This window comes from Trypanosoma theileri (genome assembly GCF_002087225.1).
Source record: "Trypanosoma theileri isolate Edinburgh chromosome Unknown TM35_Tth_2_V1, whole genome shotgun sequence".
Taxonomy (NCBI): Eukaryota; Euglenozoa; class Kinetoplastea; order Trypanosomatida; family Trypanosomatidae; genus Trypanosoma; species Trypanosoma theileri.
This window is the reverse complement of record NW_021639844.1, coordinates 78493-105274: the sequence shown is the minus strand read 5'-3', so window position 1 is coordinate 105274 and position 26782 is coordinate 78493. Positions and strand designations below refer to the sequence as shown.

At 39.0% G+C, this 26782-nt stretch overlaps 3 protein-coding genes across 3 annotated transcripts; all 3 read left to right on the top strand.

Annotated features, from left to right (window-relative positions):
* Positions 1-43: 43 nt before the first annotated feature.
* TM35_000021370 (putative sec1 family transport protein) lies at positions 44-1939 on the top strand (the record flags this gene model as incomplete). The annotated part of the gene is made up of 1 exon (XM_029021455.1): positions 44-1939. One exon carries the CDS (start codon positions 44-46, stop codon positions 1937-1939), a length of 1896 nt encoding a protein of 631 aa, XP_028886877.1.
* Positions 1940-2737: 798 nt separating this feature from the next.
* Positions 2738-11824, top strand: TM35_000021360 (uncharacterized protein; the record flags this gene model as incomplete). Its single annotated transcript, XM_029021454.1, has 1 exon — positions 2738-11824. One exon carries the CDS (start codon positions 2738-2740, stop codon positions 11822-11824), a length of 9087 nt encoding a protein of 3028 aa, XP_028886876.1.
* A 1141-nt stretch (positions 11825-12965) lies between these two features.
* Positions 12966-26723, top strand: TM35_000021350 (uncharacterized protein; the record flags this gene model as incomplete). The annotated part of the gene is made up of 1 exon (XM_029021453.1): positions 12966-26723. The coding sequence occupies one exon, from the start codon at positions 12966-12968 to the stop codon at positions 26721-26723; it is 13758 nt and encodes a 4585-aa protein (XP_028886875.1).
* Between the last annotated feature and the right edge of the window lie 59 nt (positions 26724-26782).

The window sequence follows — 26782 nt, the reverse complement described above, 5'->3', positions numbered from 1 at the left end:
AAGAGAAATAAAGAGGAATAAAGAAAAAAAAAATAAATAAGAAATGCTGGGTCAAAAACATTTTCTGCGGCAGCGACAAAAAGATGTCATTCGTGAGATGATTTTATCTTCAGTTCCACTGACATATGGAGGAATTCCACAGCAGCAGCAGCAGCAACCACCACAATCCTACTCAAGTGGAGATGAGACAACTATCACAACATGGCGTCTTCTTATATATGATGATATTGGACGAGACATCATTGCACCATTACTGAGAGTTGGGGATCTCAGAGAGTTGGGGGTAACATTATATATGCATATCAACAGCAAACGAGAACCTGTTCCAGGTGCACCTGCTATATATTTTTGTGCTCCAACGGATGAAAATATTAACCTCATCGCTAATGACGCCGTAGGTGAGTTATATGAATGGATGTATGTAAATTTTACTTCTCAAGTTTCACGACGTGGATTAGAACTTTTTGCAGAAAAACTTACTCGTGGACAACTTCAAAGTATTCAACACATTCGTGTTTTTGATCGAACACTTAATTATGTTGCATTAGAAAATGATCTTTTTGTTTTAATGCAACAAAATTCTTTGGTAACTTTAAATAGTCGCCATGCAAAGGATGATGAAGTAGAGAGTCATTTAAATGCTATTGTATTAGGTATTTCTCACGTTCTCCTTTCACAACAGGTACTTCCAGTTATAGTTCATAGTAAAACAGGAGCTGCAGAAGAAGTTGCACGACGTTTATCTATTTGTCTTAATGATCATCTTAATGATCGTACTCTAACACCTGCTTCTGCTGCCGTACTTGGTCGGCCTTTATTACTTATTGTAGACCGTACTAGTGATCTCGCTACAGTTTTACATCATCCTTTTTCATACCGTGGATTATTAATGGAATTGGGAAATATGCATTTAAATAAGGTAACAGTACATGGAGAGGATGGAAAAGAAGTGGCTTTTGAAATTGATCCTGATAGGGATGATTTTTACCGTGATAATGCAACTCTTGATTTCAGTGCGGTTGGTGGAAATATTGAAGCTGCATTAAAACAATACCGTGAAGAATATGCCGCTCTTTCTGAGACGGCTTGTGATGGAGAAGATGATACAGATGCTAATTCTATGTCTAAACTCTTAGCAAATGCCCCTAAACTTGGAGAAAAAAAGAGAATGTTAGATGCACATACAAAGATGGCCTACAGTTTTCTTCATCAAATTCGTAAGAGTCATCTTGACCGTTTTCATGGTGTAGAATTAGGACTTATTCAACGTGAAGGACTTGATCGTGAGGAATTTGAAAAACTTTTCTTATCATCACTAGGAACATTAGAAGACCGTCAACGTCTTTATCTTATTGCATTCCTTTTAGATACTGAAGGAGAGTATGAAGCTATTCTGCAACGTTGTGCAGCCTCCTTTGGAGATACACCTTTTCCGGCTCTTAAATACATTAAACATTTACGCAACTGGTCTTTGGGTGTGGCAAGTCCAACCACAGGAGAATCCAGTGCAGCAGAAGGATTTGCATGGGGACTTGCACAGACATTAGCAAAGAATATCGCCAGCACACTTGGAGCTAATGCGAAATCGGAATTGCCACTCACAAAACTTGTAGATGCACTTCTTCAAGATCCTTCTTCAACATCATCTGGTGGAGCTGCTGCCCGTACAATAGGTGGAACAAATACTCTTCGTACAAAATTACTGGAAACCGTCGTTGGGTATGATCCACGAACGAGAAAAAGTGTAGATTTGGGAGATATGTACTTTTCACAGGCGATTGTATTCACTATTAGTGGTGGTTGTGTGGCCGAATATGATGATCTTAAAGTGTGGGAGGCCGCACATCCCCGAAAGTCCGTCAGTTACGGATGTACGGCGCTGCTGACGGGGAATGAGGCCCTTCAGCAACTTTCAACGTTAGGGGAAGGGACCGCGTGAGGGTGTGTTGAGATGTGAAGGAGAAGGGAATGATGAATTCTCTAAAAGAAAGAAAAAGAGGGAAAGAGGAAAAGAAACAACAACAACCAAAAGAAAGGAAGAAAAAGAAAAAAAAAAAAGAAATATATATCTGGGAAACTAGGGAAAAGAGAAGAAGATACTATATAAAAAGAGATATTTCATGTGTTGTAGTTATTTCTTTTTTTTTTTTTTTGCTATTCCCATTTTTCTTGGGACGTCTGCAGAGGTTCTTCTTGTTTTTTTTTCCACTATTTCCCTGTTTTTTTTTATTTTTATTTTTCTTCCTTTGTGTGTATGTGCGTGTGTGTGTGTGTGTTTTTGGGCTCTTCCTTTTTTCTTCACTTATCATTCCCTTCTTCTTTCTATGATGTTGCTCTGTGTTCTACAGGTGATGCTTCTCTTGTTTTTTTTTTCTTTTTGATATTTCTCTTTTTTTTTTTCTTCTTTATTCTTCATTCACTATACGCATATACCGAAAGGCACAGAGTTTGGCGAAGACAAAAACAAAAACAAATCATTCTCTTACAAAGAAAAAAAAAAAACAAATAAAAAAGAAAAAAAAAAAAAAGTCTGCTTTAGCTTTCAAAACAACCACAACTACAACCACATCAATATAAACAAAAAAAAAAAAAGGAAAGAAAAAGAGAAAAAGTAGTACAGAAAACTGGTTTTAGGCCTCTTTCTTGCGTGTGTACCTTCCCGTTTCTTTTCTCTTTTCTTTCTCTCTTTATTCCCTTATCTTTTTCTCTCTCTCTCTGTTTGCGTTTCCCCGGCTGAATGACGGCTGTGGAGCAGCTGGGAGTTGAGGCCGGCGGGCCGTCGGTGCTCCTCGCGGCGGAGCGGCTGCCGGCGGGCCCCGTCGCCGATGTGATGAGTGTCCCCCTCGACCGCCTCTGCCGCCTCGCCTGGCCGCTGCTCCTCCCCGTCTCAACAACAACAACAACGGGAATATCAGCAGGAGGAAATCGCCGGGCTCCCGCCATTCCGCGAGTCGCACACGCAGACCCGGACGACGCACAACTCGCGCGGTTGATTGACGCCACTGTGGCGGAAACCGTCGCCGCCGCACGGGCGCAAAAACAATGGGGCACTCTCACATGTCATTCACTCCGTGCGGTACTGGTGGAGCGGGCACTGCGAGAATTGCGGGATGAGGCAGCGGTGGTGCCAATTACTACTACCACCAATAACAACAACACTATGCATCCATCTACTGTACTATTACCATCATCCACACCACCAACACCATTATCCGCTGCAACAGCGGGAGGAACAAGTCAAAAAGGACTACAACGGGTATCGAATAGTAGTTTTACAAGTGAGGAAACCACCCATGTAGATACCACTCCATACAGTTCTGAAAGGAGGAAGATTACCTCCGTCTCTTGGGTTCTTGCTTATGTTGCTGGACAACAGGATGAAATGTGGTTATCAGAAAAGGTGCGGGAAATGGTAGAAGTAACAGCATTAGCTCAAAATGAAGGTCAAAAACAACTCGTTTCCACAGTGGCATCTTTATCTGGACAAGTACAACATGATAAACGAAGTGCACAGGTGTTTTTGTGTATACTTCAAGAAGTTTTGAGACGATGGAATAGTACTCCAGATTCTACAGGAGAAAGTGCTATATTTTGTTTCGGTGTTGTTGTACCTATTTTAAATATAACCCGTTTTACATCATTTAATGATACTGATATGATTACTTTGGGACGACTATTATCAAATGTGAATGTTCCTCCACGTAATCATGACGCAGGAAAAGAAGAATTGTCAGTTGCAAAGTTTGTTACAAATTATTCTCTTACTTTAGATATGGATGTGGATAGTAGGCAACTTGTTTCCACATCAATACCTCCATCACCATTAGCAATGCCACCACCATCTCCTTTATTACCTCCACGATTACGTTCTTTTGTATCAGAACCTCCTGTCTTTGATTGTTTACGACGGACAGATTATAGTAGTACTCATGTAAGTGAACCTGTTATGTCGACAGAAGTATTTTTACAAGCTCCACAAGCGCGAAAAGTAACTATTTCTGTTCGCCGAGCAGTATGTTGTGAAGGTGTTCAGTTAATACTTATTCCACGTCACTCTGTTGGTGATGTCATTCAAGACGACCATAGTGATCATGATAATGATAATGATAATGATGATGAAAATAATGAACATAGTAGTGCTGGTGTTGATAATGATAAAACTGAAGAAGGTGGTGATAAAATTGATGTTGTTGATAGGAATAAACATGTAATTGAACCTGTGTGGTTTGAACCACGCGAAGGTGAAACACGTGTACTTAATGGGGCTTGTGATTGTATGATACGATATATGCGAAATACGGATAATCCTACAACAACTTTATTAGAAGCAGATGTAAGAGTTGAAACGACCTTACATGTAGATGGAAGATGGGTAGTAGAGCTACGAAACACATTAAGCACTCTTCAACTAGATATCGCTTCTTTTCTAATTCAAAAGTTAAAAAATGATCTTGTAAAGGGTGAAATCCGTGTACGAGAAGAAACTTTGGTTCTTTTCCGTAATGGTTTACGTAATCAACCCCGATTGGGTGAATCTCCACGATTTGTAGAAGAACTTTTAAAGATTGATGATGCAACTTTATGCAAACGAGTACCTTGTAGACAATCAGATGTTCGAGCTGTACGTGCGGCGTTAACTCTTATTGGTACTTTTCTTGATTACTGTGAACCCGATCAACTTTGTTGGGAATCACGTATTTGGATGGATGCAGTGAAACGAGTGGCTTTAGCAAGTTCTGTGCTTGGGAAAAATACAGATATTAACAAGATGGTTACCTTTGTTCTTGAGTATGTAGAACCATGTTATTTAACTATGCCGCAAATAGTAGAAGGAACTATTAGTCTTTTAACGTGTAATATTTCTGTATCTGAAATACAAACATTATTAGCCGCCCAACGTTCACGAGCAGAATTTTGTATTCTTGCCCTTAATCTTTTATTACAAGCAAAAAATAATTTTGTACCAGGTGATATGTTTCGAGTGGCGAGTTTATTACGTGAAGTGGTTATGCATGAAGGGACACATTATTTACTTCGTTTTCAAGGATGTGGGGAATTATTAGAAAAAGAAATTCGTACATTAGTGCATAGACTCTTAACAGCATTGTTTACAGCTTTACAGCGAATTATGTCTTTACCAGAAGGAGAAAGACGAAAACATGGTCCACATCGTTTTCTTTGGGATGCGGATGAGTATGGACCTTTTGCATTAGTGACACTTTCACTTATTGCTTCTCCATTGGATGTACAGGATGTTGAATTTATTCAATATAAAATTGTCAAACAAGTAGAAGAACTTCTTCCTAATTTTACGGACTTTAGTCCTACCGCATCATTTAAAGTAAGTGATGTAGAGGAAGGTACCATGTTAGAGTTTTTACGAGCTCTTATTGATGATAATAATACAATCCATAATCATCTTCATCATCATCATACAGATGATAATGATAATAATGAAACTAGTACGGCAAGTCAATCTTTTACTGGTTTAACAATGACAGGAGCTACAGAAAGAGGTGTTGGTATGTGGATGCCTACAGAAAGAGAACGTATATGTAGTACTTCTACACCTTTCTATACACCAGCTTCACAGGTATCTTCTCCATCTTCAGATGTACCGGTATCTCATTTCTCTCCATCTACTGCTGCTGCAGATGTTCAGTTAGTGATAGCACCACCACAAGAATTAATGATAGCCCTTGCCTCTGAACAACATACTAGTTTAACTAGTGCAAAGATTCAAAGTGATCCAGAAGGTTTTTATTTATTTCCAAAAGATGGAATTCTTCATCATGCTGATCGACAAATTACTTTACCACCACTTTCTCAAGGTGATACGATTACCTTTTGTTTCTTCTTTTCCCCAAAGACATCTTCACGAATATTACGTTTGTTTTTAAACAGTATTCGTATTGCGGAGTTTCCAGCTCCACAGCAACGACTTTTTCTTCTTGCAGGTGCAATGGATTCCACTTCTTTACGTCCTAATACATTTTATATCACTTTTCGATCTGAAAATGAAGTGATGACCTCTATTCTACCCATGTCTTTTGATAATGAGGGAATTACGGATGGTTTACCTACACGACATGCGATTTCAATGTTTGCAACTCTTGTTTTTTATTATATGATATCTTTTTGTACTCGCCGTGCTGCACATATGCGTAGAACGATGACTACTGGATCTACTTCTCAAGCCATTTCTCCAACATTTGCAAATAGTCGTTCTAATGCTATTAAAAATAATTCTCAATCAGAAGAAGTATGGAGAGGATTTGTAGATGGTTGTTGTAATCCATTACGACAAAATGTTGAAAGTCTTATAGACTCTATTCAACATTTACCACTACTTTCAGAAATTGATAATGTTACTCAACGCGTACAACGTAATGCAGCCTTCTTTGTTTATCATCGTTTTCTTATGGATTATATTACTATTGTTCGTACGGCTTTAAGATGTACTTCATCTCCTGTAGAAATGTTGACAACATTAGCTAGGGTGGTATGTTGTGAAGAGGTTGGAGAAAAAGAACGGTGTATGGCCTTAACCGCAGTTTGTTCCGTATTACGTGAACCCTATCGTGGATTTGGTGTTGGTGCTTATAATCCCGCACAATTATGGGAATGTTGTCGATCACTGGCACGAGATATTTTTAAATTAACATATCAACCCATCTTTACAACAGAAAGTACCACACCAGATATGATTGTTTTCTCTGGAGGAAAACGTGTGAAATCGGCTTTACCCCGTAGTGAGGCTGCACATGCGGTTCAAGATACCACTTCCTTTGCTTCTCAAGGAATTCCTATGGATGGATCATTAGGAGAAGTGGTTTCTTTCTCTGTTCGACTGCAACGAGAGTTTGGATTTGATACACTTGGTCGTTATTACTATGTTGGTGTGGCTTCTCCATATCCAATGTCTACGGCTACGACATTGGTTCGTCATCCTGGTGAGAGTCGAGAGATGGCGTATTTGTATGCAATTACAGATCACTTTACAGATGTGAGATCTAATCCAGCACGAGCAGAACTTCCTCGTCATGCTAAGAATTGGATGTCAAGTGAGGAAAGTATTATTTTTGGTTCAGGAGATGTGATTACAGTGACGGTAAATACAAAATTACGTTGTATTTCTTTTGAACGAAATGGATTACCACTTGGTACACTTTATACAAATATTCCTTCTATGGTTAGAGTTGTATTTCCGTTTGTAAAACTCTTTAATAGAGATGCTAGTGCGGTATGGATGTATACTCCACGAGAAATTGGTATTCGAGCTCGTTTTGCAATGCGAGAAATGCTTCGTCACTGGGGATTTGAATTAATGCCTCATTTAAAAGAAATGATTACATCTGGTGATGTTGTAGCACTTAAAGTACTTGGATCAGATGGGGATGAAACTTGTTTTTGTTACCGTAGTCCACCACGAAGTGCATATAAAGGATCACAAAATGTACATCTCGTTAGACAAATAGGAACAGAATCGGAAGTTTTGGTAGAAGGCGGTGCGAAAAGTATTATAGTTCCTTCAGTGGCATTGGAATTAAACTATGATGTGGTGATTAGTCAAGATATGCCTGTAGGCGTATTAATAGAAGAACTTATACAAGTTGTATCTACTTTATTGAATTTTACTAGAGATGAAAAGGGAATTGAAAATGTTCATATTAAGAATACGAAAATGTTTATTTGTGCGCTTCGACTTTTATCTGAAGTAGAATGGACTAATATGAATACTGTAAATGTGGAAACACAAGAAATGTTGCTAAAACAATTTATACATCTCTTATCAGTACCAATTACAATACCTTCTAATGGTATGCATATTGTACTGGATGCATGGAATGAAGTTATGTTGTTATCAGATGATGATAATTTATGTATTTCTATTCCTTCTGACACCAAGTCTTCTGATACAGTGAGTAGTACTGTCAATATATCTGAGAATGAGAATACGAATAATACGGATACTACTACTACTACTACTACTACTAATACTACTACTATTACTAGTAATAATAAAAAGTATGATCATCATAAAAGTGTTTATGGTGGTATTTATATTCCTTCAGAAAGGACAGCTAATTTTTGTTTACGATGTCCATCATGTGATCAGGAATGGGGGAGTTGTAGTAATGAACAACATACGGCACCTAGTAGTCTTTGCGATACACTAGATCGTGTTTTAAAACGATTGGGAGTATCATCCCCTTTCACTGGATTTGCATCTGAATGGTTTTTAACAGAAGAAGGCATTCAAGTCACTTTACGAGTAAATGCTGCTGGTGAAGTTGAAGGAGAAGGAGAAGAACGACATGGTGTGTTTACATTTACAGGAAAACATGTCTCCAGTAATGTTGTCAAGGGACGTTGTGTGTATAAGTGTGCGGATAATGTTCCCATCGGAGAAGATGTGAATGAGGAATGGACCTGTGAAGTGTGTACATTTATCAATTTGCCCGATTCCACCCGCTGTGCGATGTGCACAACTGCCCGTCCAGGCGCCACGTGGACTTGTCTGCTCTGCGGCTACGGCTTTAACTCCAAGCGAAGTGTTATTTGCGTCACCTGCGGGCATCAGCGAGTGGGAGGCTCCGAGACAGGGCCGAACACAGAGCGAAAACAGGCCTTTTGTGAGGGTTGTAGAAGTAAGAGAGAATACACCACTTTTCATAGTTTTGACTCGCGTGTATTTTGCGAAACGTGTCAGCGAGTGACTTTATGGCTGCCGGAGGAGAATCACACGGCAGTTGTGGAGGCGGTTCTTGTGGGCGCTGGCGATCGAATGGAGTGGATGATTCGATTTGGAAATGTCAGTTGTATCTATACAGGATTACAGAGTTTATCCTATTCACTGGAGAGTATGCAGCAGGCGGCAGAGGCGGCATCGCCAGGCGCTAGTGATCTCTCACGATATATTCCACCACTTGTGTATATTCCTAAAACAAGTAATGAGGAATCTATATCTTCTTTATTTTCATCTCTACAACAACAACAACAACAATTACAATCACAACAATCACAACAATCACAACAACAACAACAACAACAACAAGTGAAAGAGCATTATCGTGCTGTTGTACCAGCTATTATATTCTTTTGCAGTCGAATCCTTTGTCGTTGGGCTCCATTAGTTATTCCTAAGGAATTAACTAAAATTGAAGTATTACGTTGTATTCGTGTACTGGATGAGAGTTGGTTAACACATTTTGAAAATATTCCTTTAGATGTCGCACGAGGTTTATTTTACGCTTGTTTATCTCTCTTATTTGAGGGAAATTGTAGTGAACAAGTTATTAAATCTCTCTTCTTTATTGCTCGTATTGTAATGAATCATCATACAGAACTTCAAAAACAACGACATTATTTACTTTATGCACTTTGTTTAAATACCATGAAAGGATGTGAAAGTCGTGAAATACGTGAAGCTTGTCATATTTCTCTAAATACATTATTAGAAGAATCCTTTGGTCAATCACTTAATGCACGATGTCTTCAAGATGTTGTGACCATTACACCATTTGTAGCTGAACAACAACGATTAATGGTTCATGCCTCTCTTCGTGGAGTGGATGTATCTATTAGTGCGAATGTGACCTTAACAAGTTGGCTTATTGAAGCGGTAGAACGTATGGAGCGACGACAATGTTTACCAGCATTATTTGATGAACAATCTCTTGATATATTTCCTTATCTTGTGGAATTACCAGATACACGTATGGGAGAAGGTGGTGAACTTATTGTAGGTCAAGTACGTGGTAGTGTAGGAGCTCTTACAAGTAAAGGAGGACGTTATTATTATGAAGTTGTACTTCCATCTAATTTTAATCAACGAGGTAAAATAGTAGTAATGGGATGGGGTACATTACAACATGAGGTTCTTAGTAGTGGAAGACATGTTGGAAGTGATATTCATTCATGGGGATTTAATTGTCAAGATCGTCTTCGTATGTTAACAGGAGAACAAGCTATTACGACTCCACGACCTATTGTTGGTGGAGATGTGGTTGGGGCATTATTAGATTTAGATTCTATGATGATGTGTTGGAGTGTAAATGGAGAAGAATTAATGTGGGTGGCGGTATCTACACAAGGAAAAGGTGAAGCGATTTATCCATTTGTGAGTGCAGCTGTAGATCCTTATGCTGTCATTATTCGTCTTGGACACACTCAATTTAAACCAGAAGGATATAAAGATTTTAGTCCTTTCCCACAAGAGGAAGTAAGAAGAGAAAGTAAAGTAGAACCCCAATCATATGAATTTTATGTACAACTTTGTAAGTTTGGAAATGATATTGTTAATTGTGGGTTTACAGTGGATTCCTTATTAGAAACTAAAACATGGTCTGAACATGCACAAATAGGAATGCAACAATATCCATTACTTTGTATAGAAGCGGAAAAATCATTAGATCGATTACGTCCATATTTTCAACATTTACGTGTTATTAATGCCTTAGCAGTGAGTGTTGCGAAAAGTCATGATATATTTCGTAATTCCCCTTATTTATTAAGAAGTTATCAAAAAACTCGACAATTACTCTTTTTTACTGCCCGTTGGGCCATTGTGGAACGTCAAATTGATCGTCGTCTTATTCGAAGTAATACTAGACGTCAACATTCTGTTGTGATTGATCTTAATCGTGCCAAGGCGATGATGGAGGGTAGTACCACTCTAGACTTTTTAACTTTATTTAATGGATCTATCACTGGACAGTTATTTCGACAGACAAAAGATGCAGATATTTATTTAGATGCTGTAATGTTTGGAATTACATTAACAGGAGAAGTTGCAGATGATGCGGGTGGGGTAACACGATCTATGGTAACAATGATGTGTGATGAGTTAAGTTATCGCGATGATGAGGATGGACGCCGTTCAGAACCTTTATTACCATTCTTTAAACTTACAAATCACAGTACAATTGTAAATGTAGTTCCTAATATGGATTTTTATCATGATTACCCTGAACATCGTCAAATCTTTTTACAATTCTTTACATGGCTTGGTAAATTACTTGGTAATGCTACCTTAAGTGGTTATTTAATGTTTTCTCTTACATTACCAAGATTAGTATGGAAGTTTCTTACCTTTGATGAGATTACAATTGAAGATTATTATAGTGATATTGATGATACGGTAAGAGGGGCAATAAATGATGATGAATTTTTATTAAATGATGAATTCTTCTATGCTATTCCAGGAATTGAAAGACAAGATGAAAGTGTAACGGAAACAATGGTGATGTTACGATCTAATCGTGTTTTACCCATTATCACACCAGCAAGAAGTTCTGTAGATCTCTACAGCACAGTGGCTACAGATGAACATGAAGAGACTGTAGAAGTGGAATGGCGTAGAAAAGAAGCGGAAAGAGCATTAACACATCAATATGATGAATTACTATTCGCTATGCGGTCTGGGATTACATTTGTGATTCCACAACACTCTCTTCAACTTATTCGATGGGATGATTTACAACAACGGGTTTGTGGAACCCCTGGGGCTACTGCAGAAGATGTTATTGCTTCTCTGGATTGTTCACTTATTTCAGATGAACTGCGGCAAATGTTAATGGATGTTATTCGTGGTTGGACATCTAGACAACATTCTCAGTTTTTACTCTTTTGTACTGGACAGAGACGAATTCCTCTGCGAGAAAAAGTACAAGTCTCGTGTGGAGATAATCCGAATGCGATTCCCACAGCCCACACCTGTTCACCCATTTCTCTACTCCTGCAGCCATACGCCTCGGCTTCTATTCTACGAGAGAAGTTGGAAGTTTGTCTGCGGCATATGTATGAATTTGGGTTTGCCTAAAGGTATATCTATATATATCTATATATATCTATATATATATATATATATATATAGAGAGAGAGAGAGAGAGAGAGAGAGACAGATATAGATGAGACTATATGGGGATATGGGTTAGGGGAGCAATCTACACCATCCTAAAATTTCAAACAAAACAGAAATGGAAAAGTGAGTTGGGTTTTTTTTTTTTTAGTTTCTTTTTTTTTTCTTTTCTCCATTCTGCTTTATTATTATTAATACTAGTAGTAGTCGTATTGATATTAGTATTGTAATTCGTTGAGTGTCTCCCTCTCTCTCTCTCTCTCTTTTTTTTTTTTCTTACTCTTCGTTGTGCGTGTTGAGCATCTAAAGACTTTTGCTTTTTTTTTTTTTTTTTGATCAATTATGTGAGCTTCATATTTGTTATTTGCGACTTACACTTCAAGCTGTTTTCTTAATGTCTATGTATTCAAAGTAGAGAAGACACTTACTGCAGTATGATGTTTTTTTTTCTTCTTCTTCTTATTTCAGCGTCTCGTTCTTTGCTTTCATTCAAGATTTCAATCCATTTCTGTTTTTTTTTTTTTTTTTTTTGCTGTTGTTTTGGTATGTCTCATATGCAGTAATTCGGACAGATTGTTTTCTTTTTTTTTATTTTAAATTCTTCTAAACTATCTGTTGTGTGTGTACGTAATCCAAACTAATGAGGTTTGTTCTTATTCCCTATATATATATATATCTTCCTATTTTTGGTTTTAATTCTTTTATTGAAGTAAATAATTCTTTTCTTTTTTTTTTCTTTTCTTTCTTTCTTTTTCTTTGCCCTTTTACTGGAGAGCAGCTGACGTCGTGCTGGCTCTTGTGTGAGGGGGACCAACAAAAACAAAAAATAAAAAAGAGAAGAAAAGGAAGTTGCAGCAAAGCACTCCCTCACATTATCAGAGAAAAACAGGTAGTTGAAAACAGACAACAGCTAGTGTAGAATATCTCTCTAACTTAACTAACTATATATATATATATATATATATAGGAGAGAGAGATAGAGAGAGAAAGGAAACCAGACCAGGAATAAGAAAAACAAAAGACAAAGAAAAAAAAAAAAAAGGTGAAGAAAGAAAAAAAGAACAAAACAAAAAAAAAGACGTTTTTTTTTTTTTTCTGAATTATGGCCGAAAGTGGTGAAATTATTTCCCATGCGGTTGTAAATCGTATGGGTGAAATCTTTGGTGAGTTTAGTTTTGAATTTGACCGCCGCTATTTTGCAGATAATGTCACTGCCGTTACCAAATGGAACTTGCACATTGATGAGGAAGACATTAGCGGAGAAACCACCGAATTCTTTGAAGAGGAAATGCCAGTGAGTAAAAACCGTAAAGTGGTGAAACTGCATCCTGGTAAGTATTATCTTGTACGTGTGCGTGTCTATTCAGAGAATGTCTCTTCATGGGGACCGTGGTCTGAGACCATACGTACATCATCTCTACAGAGTGTTCGAACCCAAATTAAAGAGATTGGAGAGTATTATGTACGTTTACAGTGGGATCGCCCACCACGAGAAACTCTTAATATTGTCGCTGAAAAAGATCCAGAATCTACACAAGCTATTGCAGATATTTCACAATTTGAATTAAGACTTTTTCGTGAGACTGATATGGTACAAGAATTCCATGATAGTTTCGCAACAGGAGTACGAACATACACGGTACACGCTCTTCGTCCAGGAACGGCGTATATTGTGATGGTTCGCTACAAAACTCTTATCAATACAATGAATCAATGGAAAGAGATTGGACGTTTTTACACTCGACCAGCTAATGTGATCTCATTACTTACCCGTGGTGAAGATGCTATTACAGTGGGATGGGAATTAGGACCAAGTCCTGTAGATGCGGTTGGGTATATTGTTCCAGACACGGCTGTACACCGCTATGAAGTTTCCATTGAAGCTGAAGATGTTACAATAAATCCCATTGAATTACCCGAACATCAACATTCCTACCGCATTGATGGATTAGCCCCAGGTACACTATATAGTTTCTATGTACGTAGTTTAACTGTTGAAGGACGTTGGGGAAATCGTTCAGATCCTTTCAAAGTAAGAACTGCTTGTTTACCAGAACTTTCTGTGGTGGCTTCAGGTGAAACTTTTCTCTCCTTTACGTGGATGCGAGAGAGAGATGAAACAAATGAGTCTAAAGTTGAATTTTCTCTTAAAAGTACTTCTTCTGCATATAAACAACACGATATAGTAGAAATTGGTCCATCTGAGGAAGATAAAGTAATTCATTTACAAGGACTTACAGCTGGAACAGAATACAGTATGTCTGTACGTATTTTCTTACAAGGTGAATGGGGTCTTTGGACAGAACCACGTTTTTTCCGTACCCAATCTAAAGTTTCTTTAACTTTCTTAGAACGTGGTGAAGATTTTTTTACTCTCGCATTTGAAGCCCCTGATGGTGAAAGAGGAAGTGTTCGGTTTAATGTTGTGGTGATGGAAATTGGTAAAAATGGAGAACGAATTGCGGTACTAGATGATGAGATTGTTCGTGGACAAGATGATCCTGGATTTCGTGTAGACTATTTACAAGCCGATACCGTATATGAAGTGAAATGTCGTGCTTGGCAATATAATCGAGTGACGGGATTTGAAGGATGGGGAGAATTTACAACACCTGTACAAACACAAACTCTTCAACATTTGGTTTTACATGTTTGGGATATTGGTGAAGACTTTGCCCAATTACTTTGGCGTAGAGGACTCTCTGAGAATACACCTGCATCTACACAAGAACAACAAAAGAGTCAACAACCATGGCCTGATCTTAAATATGAAGTAGTGGTGGGTTGTTTAGATACAGGTGAGGATGAGATTATTCATCAACGGGTTTTACAAACTAATTTTACTATTACAAATCTTCGACCTGCTACTACTTATATTGTTTCTGTTCGAGCTTGTAATGAACTTGATCAATGGGGTTTATGGAGTAAAGTTACTTTACGTACATTAGCTTCCATAGTAACATCTATTCATGAAGTTGGAGAAGACTTTGCACGACTGATGTGGCAAAGACAAAATATAGATGAATTAGGAACTTTGAAAAATGGTAATGGAAGTATTAATAGTACAGTAGATTCTGCCTTAACTACAGCAGATATGTTTGTATCTAAATATGCTGTTTTTGTTTTTAGCCGTGAAGATGGTGAATCTACTCCAAGTTCTTTAAGTGGATATCATATGGGAGGTAATGCTGAAGTTGCTCGTTATGAAACGGTGGCAAGTGAACATACATCTCTTCGTGTGAATGAACTTTTACCAGATCGTGAATATATTGCCGTTGTACGTGCATCTACTGCAACTGGTAAATGGGGTTTATGGAGTCGTCCTATACGTTTTCGATCTAATCCTCAATTCCGAATACCTGTTAATAATCTTACGATTGGTGAAAATTATGTGAATCTTGTATGGAGTCGGGATGCTCATCCAATGATTGATAAAGATGTATTTGTTGGAGATCTTACTGTAACAGGTCAACAATTACGTATTCATGGTGTGGATACACCTTACTCTAAAGATCATACACTTCCTGCAGATATGCGAGAACTTAAAATTTATGGTTTATCTCCTGCTACTGCTTATACTATACAAATTCGTGTTTGTGGAAAAAGTGGAAATTGGGGTCGTTGGAGTACACCTGTGCATATTCTTACACGAGATACGATCCTTACAAAGGCAGTAGAAGTAGCAGAAGATTATGCTATTATTGCCTGGGAACGTCGAAAAGTTATTAATCCCAAAAATTATCCAACAGGTCGTGGTGTGGTTACTTCTTATCATTTACGTGTATATAATACTACAGGTATTCATTCAGAAGTTTTTCTTGGTGATGGGGATTCTCCCTATCGCATTGGTAATTTATCACCAGATACTTATTACTGTGTAGAGATTAAGGCAAATTACAATGATGAGGAATGGGGATTATGGAGTACCCCACTTTGGTGTTTAACGATGAAAAGTTTGGAAATTCAAACAAAACTTATTTCTGAAGAATTTTGTTGTATTGTTATTAAACGACCTTATCAACAAAAACGACTTCCAGAAGATGATGGAAATCGTGCAAGTGATGATCGTCTTATTGCCTTTGGACAATTCCGTTCCAATCTTATGTTATGTGTGACTTCTCCTATTCTTACCCCAACACCTCATACCACTACGGGATATACAAGACCAAAAAATCAAAATTCATCTCTTCCTCCAAATGCTGTTGATCATCGTTTGATTTATCAAACAGAAATTCTTTGTACCACAGATGATACGGAACATACAATTCCAAATTTACGTTCAAATACAGTTTATGCAGCTTCTGTACGATCTAAACTTGAAAATGGTGAATGGAGTATGTGGTCATTACCTTCATTATTATTTGCTACGGTTCCAGCCACTCAGGTGGAGTTTACAGATATTGGAGAAAAGTTTGTGACGTTAGAATGGAAACGTAGTCCTCAAAAAATACCACCACAAATAGAAGATCCTTCTGAAATAAAATGTGGACTTGGAAGTATAAGTGCATCTCGTTTGAAAGTACGTGAAATTGGTGGAACTTTTCAGAAAATGTATGAATTAAATAATTCTCTTACAACTATGCGATTAGAACCTCTTTGTCCAGCATCTACTTATGCTGTTTCTGTACAAACATACAATGATAATTATGAATGGGGAGTTTGGAGTGAAGAAGGAAAAGTACGTACAAGTCCTGGTATGGATATTGCTGTACAACATATATCTGAAGATGCTGTTTGGGTGGCTTGGACACGTAAATCAGATATAGAAGATCCTGTAAACTTTGATACCGCTCTTAACTTGGATGTTGTTCCTAGAGCCTATGAAATAAGTATTATTGGTGATGGAAATTTTATTTTTACAAAAGAAATGGAAAGTAATACACTCTTTTTCCGTGGTCTTCAACCAGATACAGTTTACAGTTTTCAAGTACGAGCACAATCTACAGAAAATCAAGAATGGGGTTTATGGGCTTCTCAATCTTTCCGTACAAAACCACGTCTTCGTGTTACCTTTGGTAATGTTGGAGAACATTTTGTTGTTGTGGAATGGCGACGTCATTTACCAGCTTTATTAGATGAACGAGATGCAAATACTATTGTAGAATCTGAAGATGTCGTTCAACAATTTCGTCTTAAGGTACAACGTGTTGGTGATAAGGTACCATACGTTTATGATCTTAGTCCATATATTAGCAATTTCCGTCTTAAAGATTTACAACCATCCGCAGAGTATCGTGTATGGCTTTGTGCTAAAGGATATGAAGGTGTTTGGGGATTTTGGAATGATGAGGCAAGAGTACGTACATTACCCAAACTGGAATTAGATGTTACTGATATTGGAGAAGATTATGTTGCCGTTTCCTGGAAACGTGGAAAATGGATGGGAGAAACTGCCACCGATAGTGGATCTACTGTACGTGAAGTGGATGGTGCTGTGAGTGGATACAGAGTACGAGTATTAGATGCGAAAGGAGTGGAAGTGGTATCACGTTCTATAAGTTTTCATGATACCTCATGTACATTGTCACCACTTAAACTTTCTAGTGTCTACTCGGTTGAAGTATCTGCAAAGGATACATATAATGAATGGGGTCTTTGGAGTGATGCTAAACGTTTTGTTACTCTTGAAGCGGTGGATCTTCGTTTATTACGCGTTGGTGAAACCTTTGCAGAAGTTGAATGGGGACGTCGAAGTGTTCTCTCCCAGAGAAGACGTCAACGTTTTGCTCGAGATGCGGCTAAAGTGGCTGCAGAAGGTGATGAAATCGATAGTAGTGGACAAAGTATGGATAATGATGAAGATTATGATGATGATGATTACGACTATGATGAAGACTTTGATGAAGAAAATGGAGAAGATCGTAAAGAGATGGAAGAAAATGGAAGGAATGGTCATTTGGATGATCCCAGAGGACATGAAATGCGTCCCACTGGACGTTCAGGTTCTGTGGATGTGATCAATGGGGCAGAAGAAAGTAGTGAAGATGAAGATAATTATGATTATTTATATGAAGAAGATGAATCCCTACTTCGTGGTGATGGAGCTGTTTTACAATGGCATTTACGTGTAGAAGGACAACGTGTTTTTGGTGGACAACCCGGTGTAAATGACTCTGCAGAGTTTTACGCCAATGCAGATGAATTACAACATATCATTGATTCCCTTTTACCTTATGCGGTGTATACAGTTTCTGTACAAGCACAAGATAAAAGAGGTATGTGGGGACATTGGAGTAAACCAAGGAAGTTAATTACATATCCATTACTTAAACTTACTGCTGATAATATTACAGAAACTTTTATTCATGTCATTTGGAGTAGACCACCTGTTACAATGAAAACATCTGAAGGATTTATTTGTTTTCCACCAGAGACTCATATTCATAATTATCAAGTACATATTGAACCACTTTCAACGGAAGAACCATTTGATGAACGGGATGAACCACTTGTAAATGGTGCACGTGTATATGAAACTTCACAACCATCACTTCGATTAAGTAATCTTACTCCAGGTGTACGTTATCGTGTGGTTGTACGTGAACAATTAATTAATGCCAATGGAAGTTTTGTACCAGATACATGGGGTAGTTTTTCAGATGTACAAGTTGTAGAGATGGTACGACCCATGGGGGTAACACCTATTGAGATTGGTGAAGATTATTGTTTGGTGGGTTGGCACCGTTTACAACGGGAGGCCGGTGAGGCTCCTGATATTAGTGTGATCACTGGTGTTGGGAAAGTCACGGGTTATGAATTACGTGCAGTTCGATTAGATCATAAAGCGAGAGAACAATACCGTGGACCATTGGCATTAGATACAATTGTGTCATTAGAACCAAGTGCTACCTCTTATCATTTAGGAAATCTCGTCAGTAATACTATTTATGCGGTACGTATTCGAGCACAGACGGAAGGCTATTGGGGTCCATGGAGTTCAGTGATGAAGTTTGTTTCCCAGAGTCGATTAGAAGTGAAAGTACATGCCGTCTTTGAAGATACCGTTCTTTTAAGTTGGAGTCGACCACTGCCAATGTGGGCTGTAGGCCGCAGTCGCTCTACTAATCTCAGTCATTATTCTATGGCCTCAGCAGCAGCAGCAGCAGCAGCAGGAGGAGGAGGAGAACAAGGAGGTGTAGTAGCCACACCTCATACGAATGCGATGAATATGAATGGTAGTGAAAATGTTACTAATACGAACCTTATTTCAAATATTAATGATACCATGATGACAACGAGTACGAATACTTTTACTTCTAATGTTGGTGATGTTGTTGAAAATGAGAATGATACTACGGAAGAGGTTCGTGATGATTTGGATGCTGTCTTACTTGGTGACTACTCTGTGGATCGGTATGAATTATATCTTGAAGGGATAACATGTGATATGCGGCGTTGTCTGACACTCTCCAAAGAACAGTTATCTGTACGTATTACTGGTCTCTTGCATAATCAAATCTATTCTGTATGTATACGATCACAGAGTGAAAAATTACACTGGTCTATGTTATCTCGTCGTGAGTCTGTATTAACACTCTCTCCTATGTGTGTTGAGGTATCTCATTATACAGAAAACTTGGCAATGATCCGTTGGTTCCGTGCCCCACAGAATGTATTGGATTATGAATCACTTTTACATGATCTTCGTGTAGAGGTAGAACGACAATGTGATGAACGTGAAAGACAAGATCTTTTTGAGTTAAAACGACGAGTTCAAGAGATGGAGGCTTCACAAGAACGTGAAAACTTATCGGATTATTTAAGTGTAAGACGTGAACATAATGCGGCTGTACGCATGGATGCTGTTCATCACTTGAAGGTTGAAAATATTATTCTCGCCGATGCGGAAGTTTCAGGATATCACTTTAAATTTTATGGAGATGGTTGTGTACCGGTAATTGATGGAATTAATCGTATGCTTCTTCAGAGTCAATCACAACAACAAAAATCAGGGACACGAAAACGTAAACAAGAATCCGGAAAGACATCCAATATGAATAACAATACCAATACTAACAAACAACAACAACAACAACAACAACGTCGACATCATCAAGAAGGTGTGAATGTAGGTGATATAGATGTTAGTAATGGAGTTGCTGCCCCTACAACAACAACAACAACAACAACAACAGAGACAACACCGGGAATAACAGGAGGAGAAGGAGGAAGCGGAGGAAATAATGATGAGATATGTTTAAAGGAACAGACACCATTAACAGATATTCAACTTTCTCCTTCTGTTACAGAGATTCTTTTGAAAGGTTTAGAACCATCTAAAACGTTTTCTGTAGAATTACGAGCTCGTAATTCTATGAATGATTGGTGTCCATGGAGTCAACGGGAGATTTTCAGAACTATAAATTCAGTTGAACTTCATCAAAAACGTTTTGGTGAACACTATATTAACCTTTATTGGCATCGACTCCCTGAATCTGTTACACATACTATTGAGAATCATCAAAAACGTTTACAAGAACTTAATAGTGAGTTTAATTCGATGTCCGCTAAAGATTTGGAAGATAAAAAGAAGGAACTTTCTGAAGATGATTATAATGTACTTGTGGAAAGACTTAAAAACTGGCGTGATTTGAAACGTGAAGTTTCAGAACTTCAAGAACGATTAGCAAGTGGTCATGGTGGTGTGGTTGTACATGAGAAAACACCTATCAAGGGTTATCAATTACGTATTATTCATGAAAATGGATCATTTATAGATCATTATATTGAAAATAAGAATGAAGAAGATCGTAAGAGTGATATGGAAGATGGAAATGAGAATCCTATCTCTAACAATGATGGAGCTGCTGATAATAATAATAATAATAATAATAATAATAATAATAATAATAATAATAATAATAATAGTGGTACTGATACGGATACTATTCCTTGTGCTTTTACTGTAATGGGATTAACTTCCAATACGATGTATAGTGCCTTATTATGTATTGATTATGGAATAGGTTGGGGACCATGGACGGATCCATTGAAATTTATGACCCAAAATCTTATTCAAGTATTAATTACATACATTTCTGAAGCCTTTGTGGATATTGAATGGCATCGTGCACCTAATAAACCATTAGGTCCTCTTGATGAAGGTACTACATTAACAAGTGATGCTACTTCTATTGAAGGATGTATTTTTCAAGTACGTATTACATATGAAGATGATGAAAGTGGAGAAATTATTGAAGAATTTCGTACAATGCATTCCTGTAGTGTTTTTCGTATTGATAATTTACTTACAGATACAAAATATACTTTTGCGGTTCGTGAGTGGGATGCTGAAGGAGATTGGGGACTCTGGAGTACACCCAAGACTTGTGTAACCCTTCCTGGAATGACCGCATCTGTGGAAGAATTGGGTGAAGATTGGGCACATATTTCATGGTGTAGAAAAGAAAAACGTGTGGATTACGATGATGATTTACATGTATTACAGTATGGAGTAGAAGAGGTTTCTTATTATTTATTGGTTCAAGAGTTACCAGATGATGATTGGGAAAAGGGAGTTGGAGTAGGAGAAGATGGATCATCACTTCCTATTGAATCGGGAGATATCAGTATTAATAAAGCCCCAAAGACGGTTGTAGATGAGATGGAAGGTATTTTTACAGCACAACGACAGTCGCATGGTCCTCTTCCACCGCAAGAACATCCTGTGGAATTTGAAGGAGAACGAGATGGACGATATTACTTAATGCAACGTTTTTGGAAAAACACATCTACTTTTAAACTTGAACATCTTCGACCAGATAAATTCTATAGTGTTCAAATATTATCTGAAACTACTGGAGGACAACTTGGTGTATGGAGTAGTCAAATATATTTACTTACCATGTCCAAGATTAGTCTTATGACTGAATTTATTGATGAACAATATGTGGATCTCACTTGGCAACGTATGCCTCCTCGTCAACATCCTGCACTTTCTATGGATCAAGTATTTACAGGTAGATATAAAACTACAGCTTATGTACTGGAAGTAAATGGTGCTGGTGGTTTTCACGTATTGGAACGATTAGAGGGAGAAGGAAGTAGAGTATATCATTTATCTGGTCTCTCTTTGGATACATTATATAGCGCTAGAGTACATTCTATAAATGATGAAGATTTACCAAGTTTATGGTCAGATACACTACGTTTTGTAACACTTAATCAAATTGCAGTACAACCTTCACAAATAACAGAACATTCTATTGTATTAGAATGGGGTCGTGAAGAGCAACGACCCACAAGTGAAGAAAAGAATGGAGAATATGATCCAAGTATATGTGTGGGAAGTCGAAAATGTAGTGGTTATCTTGTACGTGTTTCTCTTGCTGGAGATCCATCTCGTGGATATCTTCTTGAGAAGAGTTTTCCTGGTGATGTTTTAACATTTAACTTAACATCTCTCGTTCCCAATACTCTATACATTGTCTCTGTACGTGGATCTAATAATATGGGTGAATGGGGAATGTGGTCAGAAGATCGTTGTATATACACAATGAAACTTATTTCTGTTGAAGTAGCAACCGTAGGTGAAGATTTTATTCGTCTTCTCTGGAAACGTGAGGAACCGGATGAGTTACAATTACCAGCATCTCCTTTCATGACTCCACAATATTCACACAGAAATGAAGAAGAAATAACGTATGAAGATTTAAGTCATATGGAAGATCATAATGCCCACAGTATCAATAATTACACGGTGGTCAATAGTGAGGATCAACCTATAGCGTTAATGTCACCATCAACAACAACACAATCCGCAACAGCACCAAGATCAAGAACATTATCGACAATGTCTAATGCTTTTCCATTAATTGCACCACCATTATTACCACCACCAGCCGCAGCCGCAGCAGGAGCATCATTATCTGTAACAGAATTATCTATGCATCAACGTAGAGTACGAAGTATTAGTAGAATGCGATATCCATTACTAGACCGTCCTGAAGTTCGATCTTCTATGTATAATAGTGCGAAAACACGTGTTGTATCTTATTCTGTAAGTGTTTTACGTATTGGTGAAGGAGAAGGATATACTATTGAAGTACCTGGAGATACTACTCTTTTTACTATTCCATCATTACTTCCAGATGTACGTTACTCACTCTCAGTTCGTGCATGTTATGGTAATGGAGAATGGGGTCCTAGTAGTGTAAGTGTTATTAGTGGTACAATGAATTTACTTGCAGTAGAATTACGTGGTCTTGGAGAAGATTACTTAACAGCCGCATGGCAACGATTACCAAATACCTATGATGTAAGTTCTGTAAATTTTGGTCGTGTAGAAGAAACTATTAGTTATCAAGTGGCTGTACATGATTTTACAGATGTTCCTTTTGGTGAAGAAGATGCAGAGGAATTACCACCACGACTACAACGTACTCTGTGTGTACCGGCTCAAGTGAATTCCTGTACGGTGAAGGAATTACTCTCTCATCATCGCTATCGTGTGAGTGTACGACGGTGGTATAAACCTCTGGAGTCTTTTCTGACTGCAGGTCGACCCTTAACGACAGAGACGCCTCCTCCATGTGATGATGAACAATTGGCAGAGTTATTACAACGCAACAGTGCATCCTGCGGGGCTTGGAGTGATGGTATTTATGATGTTACTCTGCGGGATATGGTCTGCACAATGGAAGAGGCAGCAGAGGATTATTTTGTACTGCGATGGGAGCGAGATCCACGTGTACCGCCTTTACCAGTGCGTAATCCTTTCCCAGTGAAACCCGTAGAGGGATATCATTTACGTATTGATGAGATGACACCAGATGGTACAGCCGTTGATACAAGTTCTACATCTGTTCATATTGATCAAACATTAAAGGAAGATGAGGTAATGTTTACAGCGCAGAATATGCGACCAGATACTGTCTATCGTGTAGATGTTCGTTGTTGTGTTGATAATGTTTGGGGTAGATGGAGTCGTACAATTTATGTCTTGACATTACCAAAACTTGTTATTGAAATTCATACTATTGGAGAAGATGATGCATCATTTTCCTGGCAGCGTCCACGTCGAAGTTTAATACTTCCAGATGGAACAGAAGCTTTATGTGGAAATGATGATGGAATAGATAAATTTCATCTTGAAGTAGTTGGTTTACAGTACAGTTTTCATGTAAGCAAAAAGTTTAAGGCAACACGTAATACATACCGTGTAAAACAACTTGAACCAAGTACCGTTTACTCTGTATGTGTACGAGCATCAGATGCGAGAAGAAATGGATGGGGTCTATGGAGTGATCGTGTTTTATTTGTTACTCTTAAACCAATGCATATCGTTCTTGGACCCGTTGCTGAACAATTTATTACCGTAGAATGGTATAGAGAAGCACAAACAGCGGAAGAATACATGGATATTGTAGGTGAAGGTATTGTATCTTCTCCTAATACAGGAAACCCTGTAGCTGCAATTCCTACTACTACTAGTGCTACTAGTGCTACTACTACTTCTGAGGCTAATGCTAGTGCTGCTGCGACAGCTGGAGCTTCTTCTCCTAGTTCTTCTACTCCTCCTCCTCTTGCTCTTCCTGATTCTGCAGATTCTGCTGTTGGTTCTACTGCTTGCCCTATACAACTTGGTAATCCAGAAGTTATTGCTTACCATCTTTGTGTTTTTAATAGCCAACATACACCTGCTCTCGCCGTTGTGGATAAACAGTTTCCTAAAGATGTTACAAAATATGCTCTTGGTGGTCTTGAAGCGGATACTCCGTATGTTGTTATTGTACGTGCTTGTAATACAGAGTCAAGATGGGGTTTATGGTGTAAGGAAGCTGTTTTCCGTACACAACGACTATTACAATTACAAGTAAAAGCAGTGGGTGAAATTTACGCACATTTAGAATGGGAACGTGAAAAAGGTGATCACGCTGATGATGGACGTGGAAGTGGAACTAAAGCAGAACCTATAATGTATCAATTACTTCTAAAGGCAGGAACAGAAAGTATTGAACGTTTAGTTCACCAAAATGAGTGTGATACTACTTTAGATGATTTTGGACGAGTTACTTATTTATTGGATGGACTTACACCAAAAACGAATTATTTAATGGCATTACAACCATGTTATGATGAAAATCGTTGGGGGCTCTGGACACCCTCTATTGATTTTAAAACCATACAACCTATTAGTATTACCGTTAATAGTATTGGTGCTAATAAACTGGAACTTTCATTTGCTCGTACTCCTGCTACTCCACCACCAACACCCCCACAAGTAGAAGAAGTGGAAGCTGAAAAAGAAGCAAGTAATGCTGAACATGTGAAGAAGGTTAGTTCTGTACTGCGTTATCAATTGATTCTTAGGAAAACAGAAGAAGTAGTTGTTAATTTGGATAAAGAACGTGAAAGTGATGCTGCTCATACCACTGGTAATTCTGGTAGTGCAGATCCTTGTGCGGCTTATACAGATGCTTCTCCAGATGCTCTCGTTGATGGTGCTACTGCTGAAAGTGTTGGAGATGTTTTTGTAGCAGATACCTCTCTGGATCATAATTCTGTACCACCTTCTTCTTCTGCAGCAGCAGCAGCAGCAGCAGCTGGTGGTGGTGGTGGTGAAGATGCTTCTGTTAATGTTGATACTACTGGTAATGAGACGACCAACACCACGGATGATCCTAATAATATGGGTACTAATAATTCAGTAGCAATAATAGAAGGAGAAGTTTCTACACGTAATGAGGGTGATACGGAAAATGTTTGTCGAAGTTCATTTTCTCAAACAATCTCACGTCGTGAACCTTTTGTGATGGAGCGTGAAATTGAAGTGGATCAAGATGCAGAAGTTCCCTTCACTGTATGTGAATTGGATGGACTTGATAGTTGTACATGCTATACTATTCAAGTTCGAGCAATGGATGAAAATGAAATGTGGGGTGCATGGAGTGAAGTAATGCTAGAGACTGCACCACTTCCTCCTCAATCTGTTACTTTACGCCGCATAAATGCGCAGTTTTGCCTACTTCAATGGGAGGCACCTGATAACCGTTACCTCTACCGCTACGTTGTTGAACAGGTGAATTACGTACCCACTGGGGGTAAATCCAAAACCACGATGGATTGGCGGGTGGTGGATACGGTGGACGACACCTCCTGCCGTGTGCGCAGCACGGCTCCTGGCGGGAAACTGCGATTCCGCGTGAAGGCGACCCGCGCCGGCGGGGACGAGACGGTCTTCAGTGAGTACTGCGACCCCGTGCGGCTGACGAGCGGCACCCCGCCGGAGCCCGTCTCGCAGCTTCTCGTCTCGACGCTCTCCGCCAGCGGCTTCACGCTCGTCTGGACCCCCTCGCGGTCCGAAACGACGCGCTCCCACCGGGCGGCGGCGGCCATCGGCTATCGCGTCTATTTGGCCGCCGGCGATCACGCCCCGATCCTCGTCGCCGCCGTGCGGGGGACCAGCCACGCCCTCACCGACCTCGAGCCCGCCACCGCCTACACCGCGCAGGTCGTCGTGGAGGGCCCGGACGGCATCAGCTACGGCAATCCAATGCTCCGCGTCGTCACCAGGACCGCAGGCGACAACGCCATCCTCCACCACATTGAAGGAGAACCGCCACTCGGGGTTCCAGTGGAGCCGCTGGTCGCCACACGGCGCGCAATGCTTCCGGAGATTCCATCAGGACGCGCCACTCTTATTCCGCAACCACCAACAGGAACACGTCAAAGTCGAGGCCGAAGTGTCGCTACTTCCCTCAGTGCCACAACAGCAGCTCTACCCGCATCAGCAGGACAAGCCGCAAGTTACGAAGGCTCCGTCTCATTCCCACGTACAAACTCAGGTCCACCCACAAGAAACTCCAGTCTTAAGCAAAGGAAAAGAGACCGACTCCCATCACTAAGGAAAAAACGTTAACAGAGAGGGTTGTTTCTTTTTTTTTTTTTTTGAAGGGTCGTTGGTAGTTTTGCTGAATG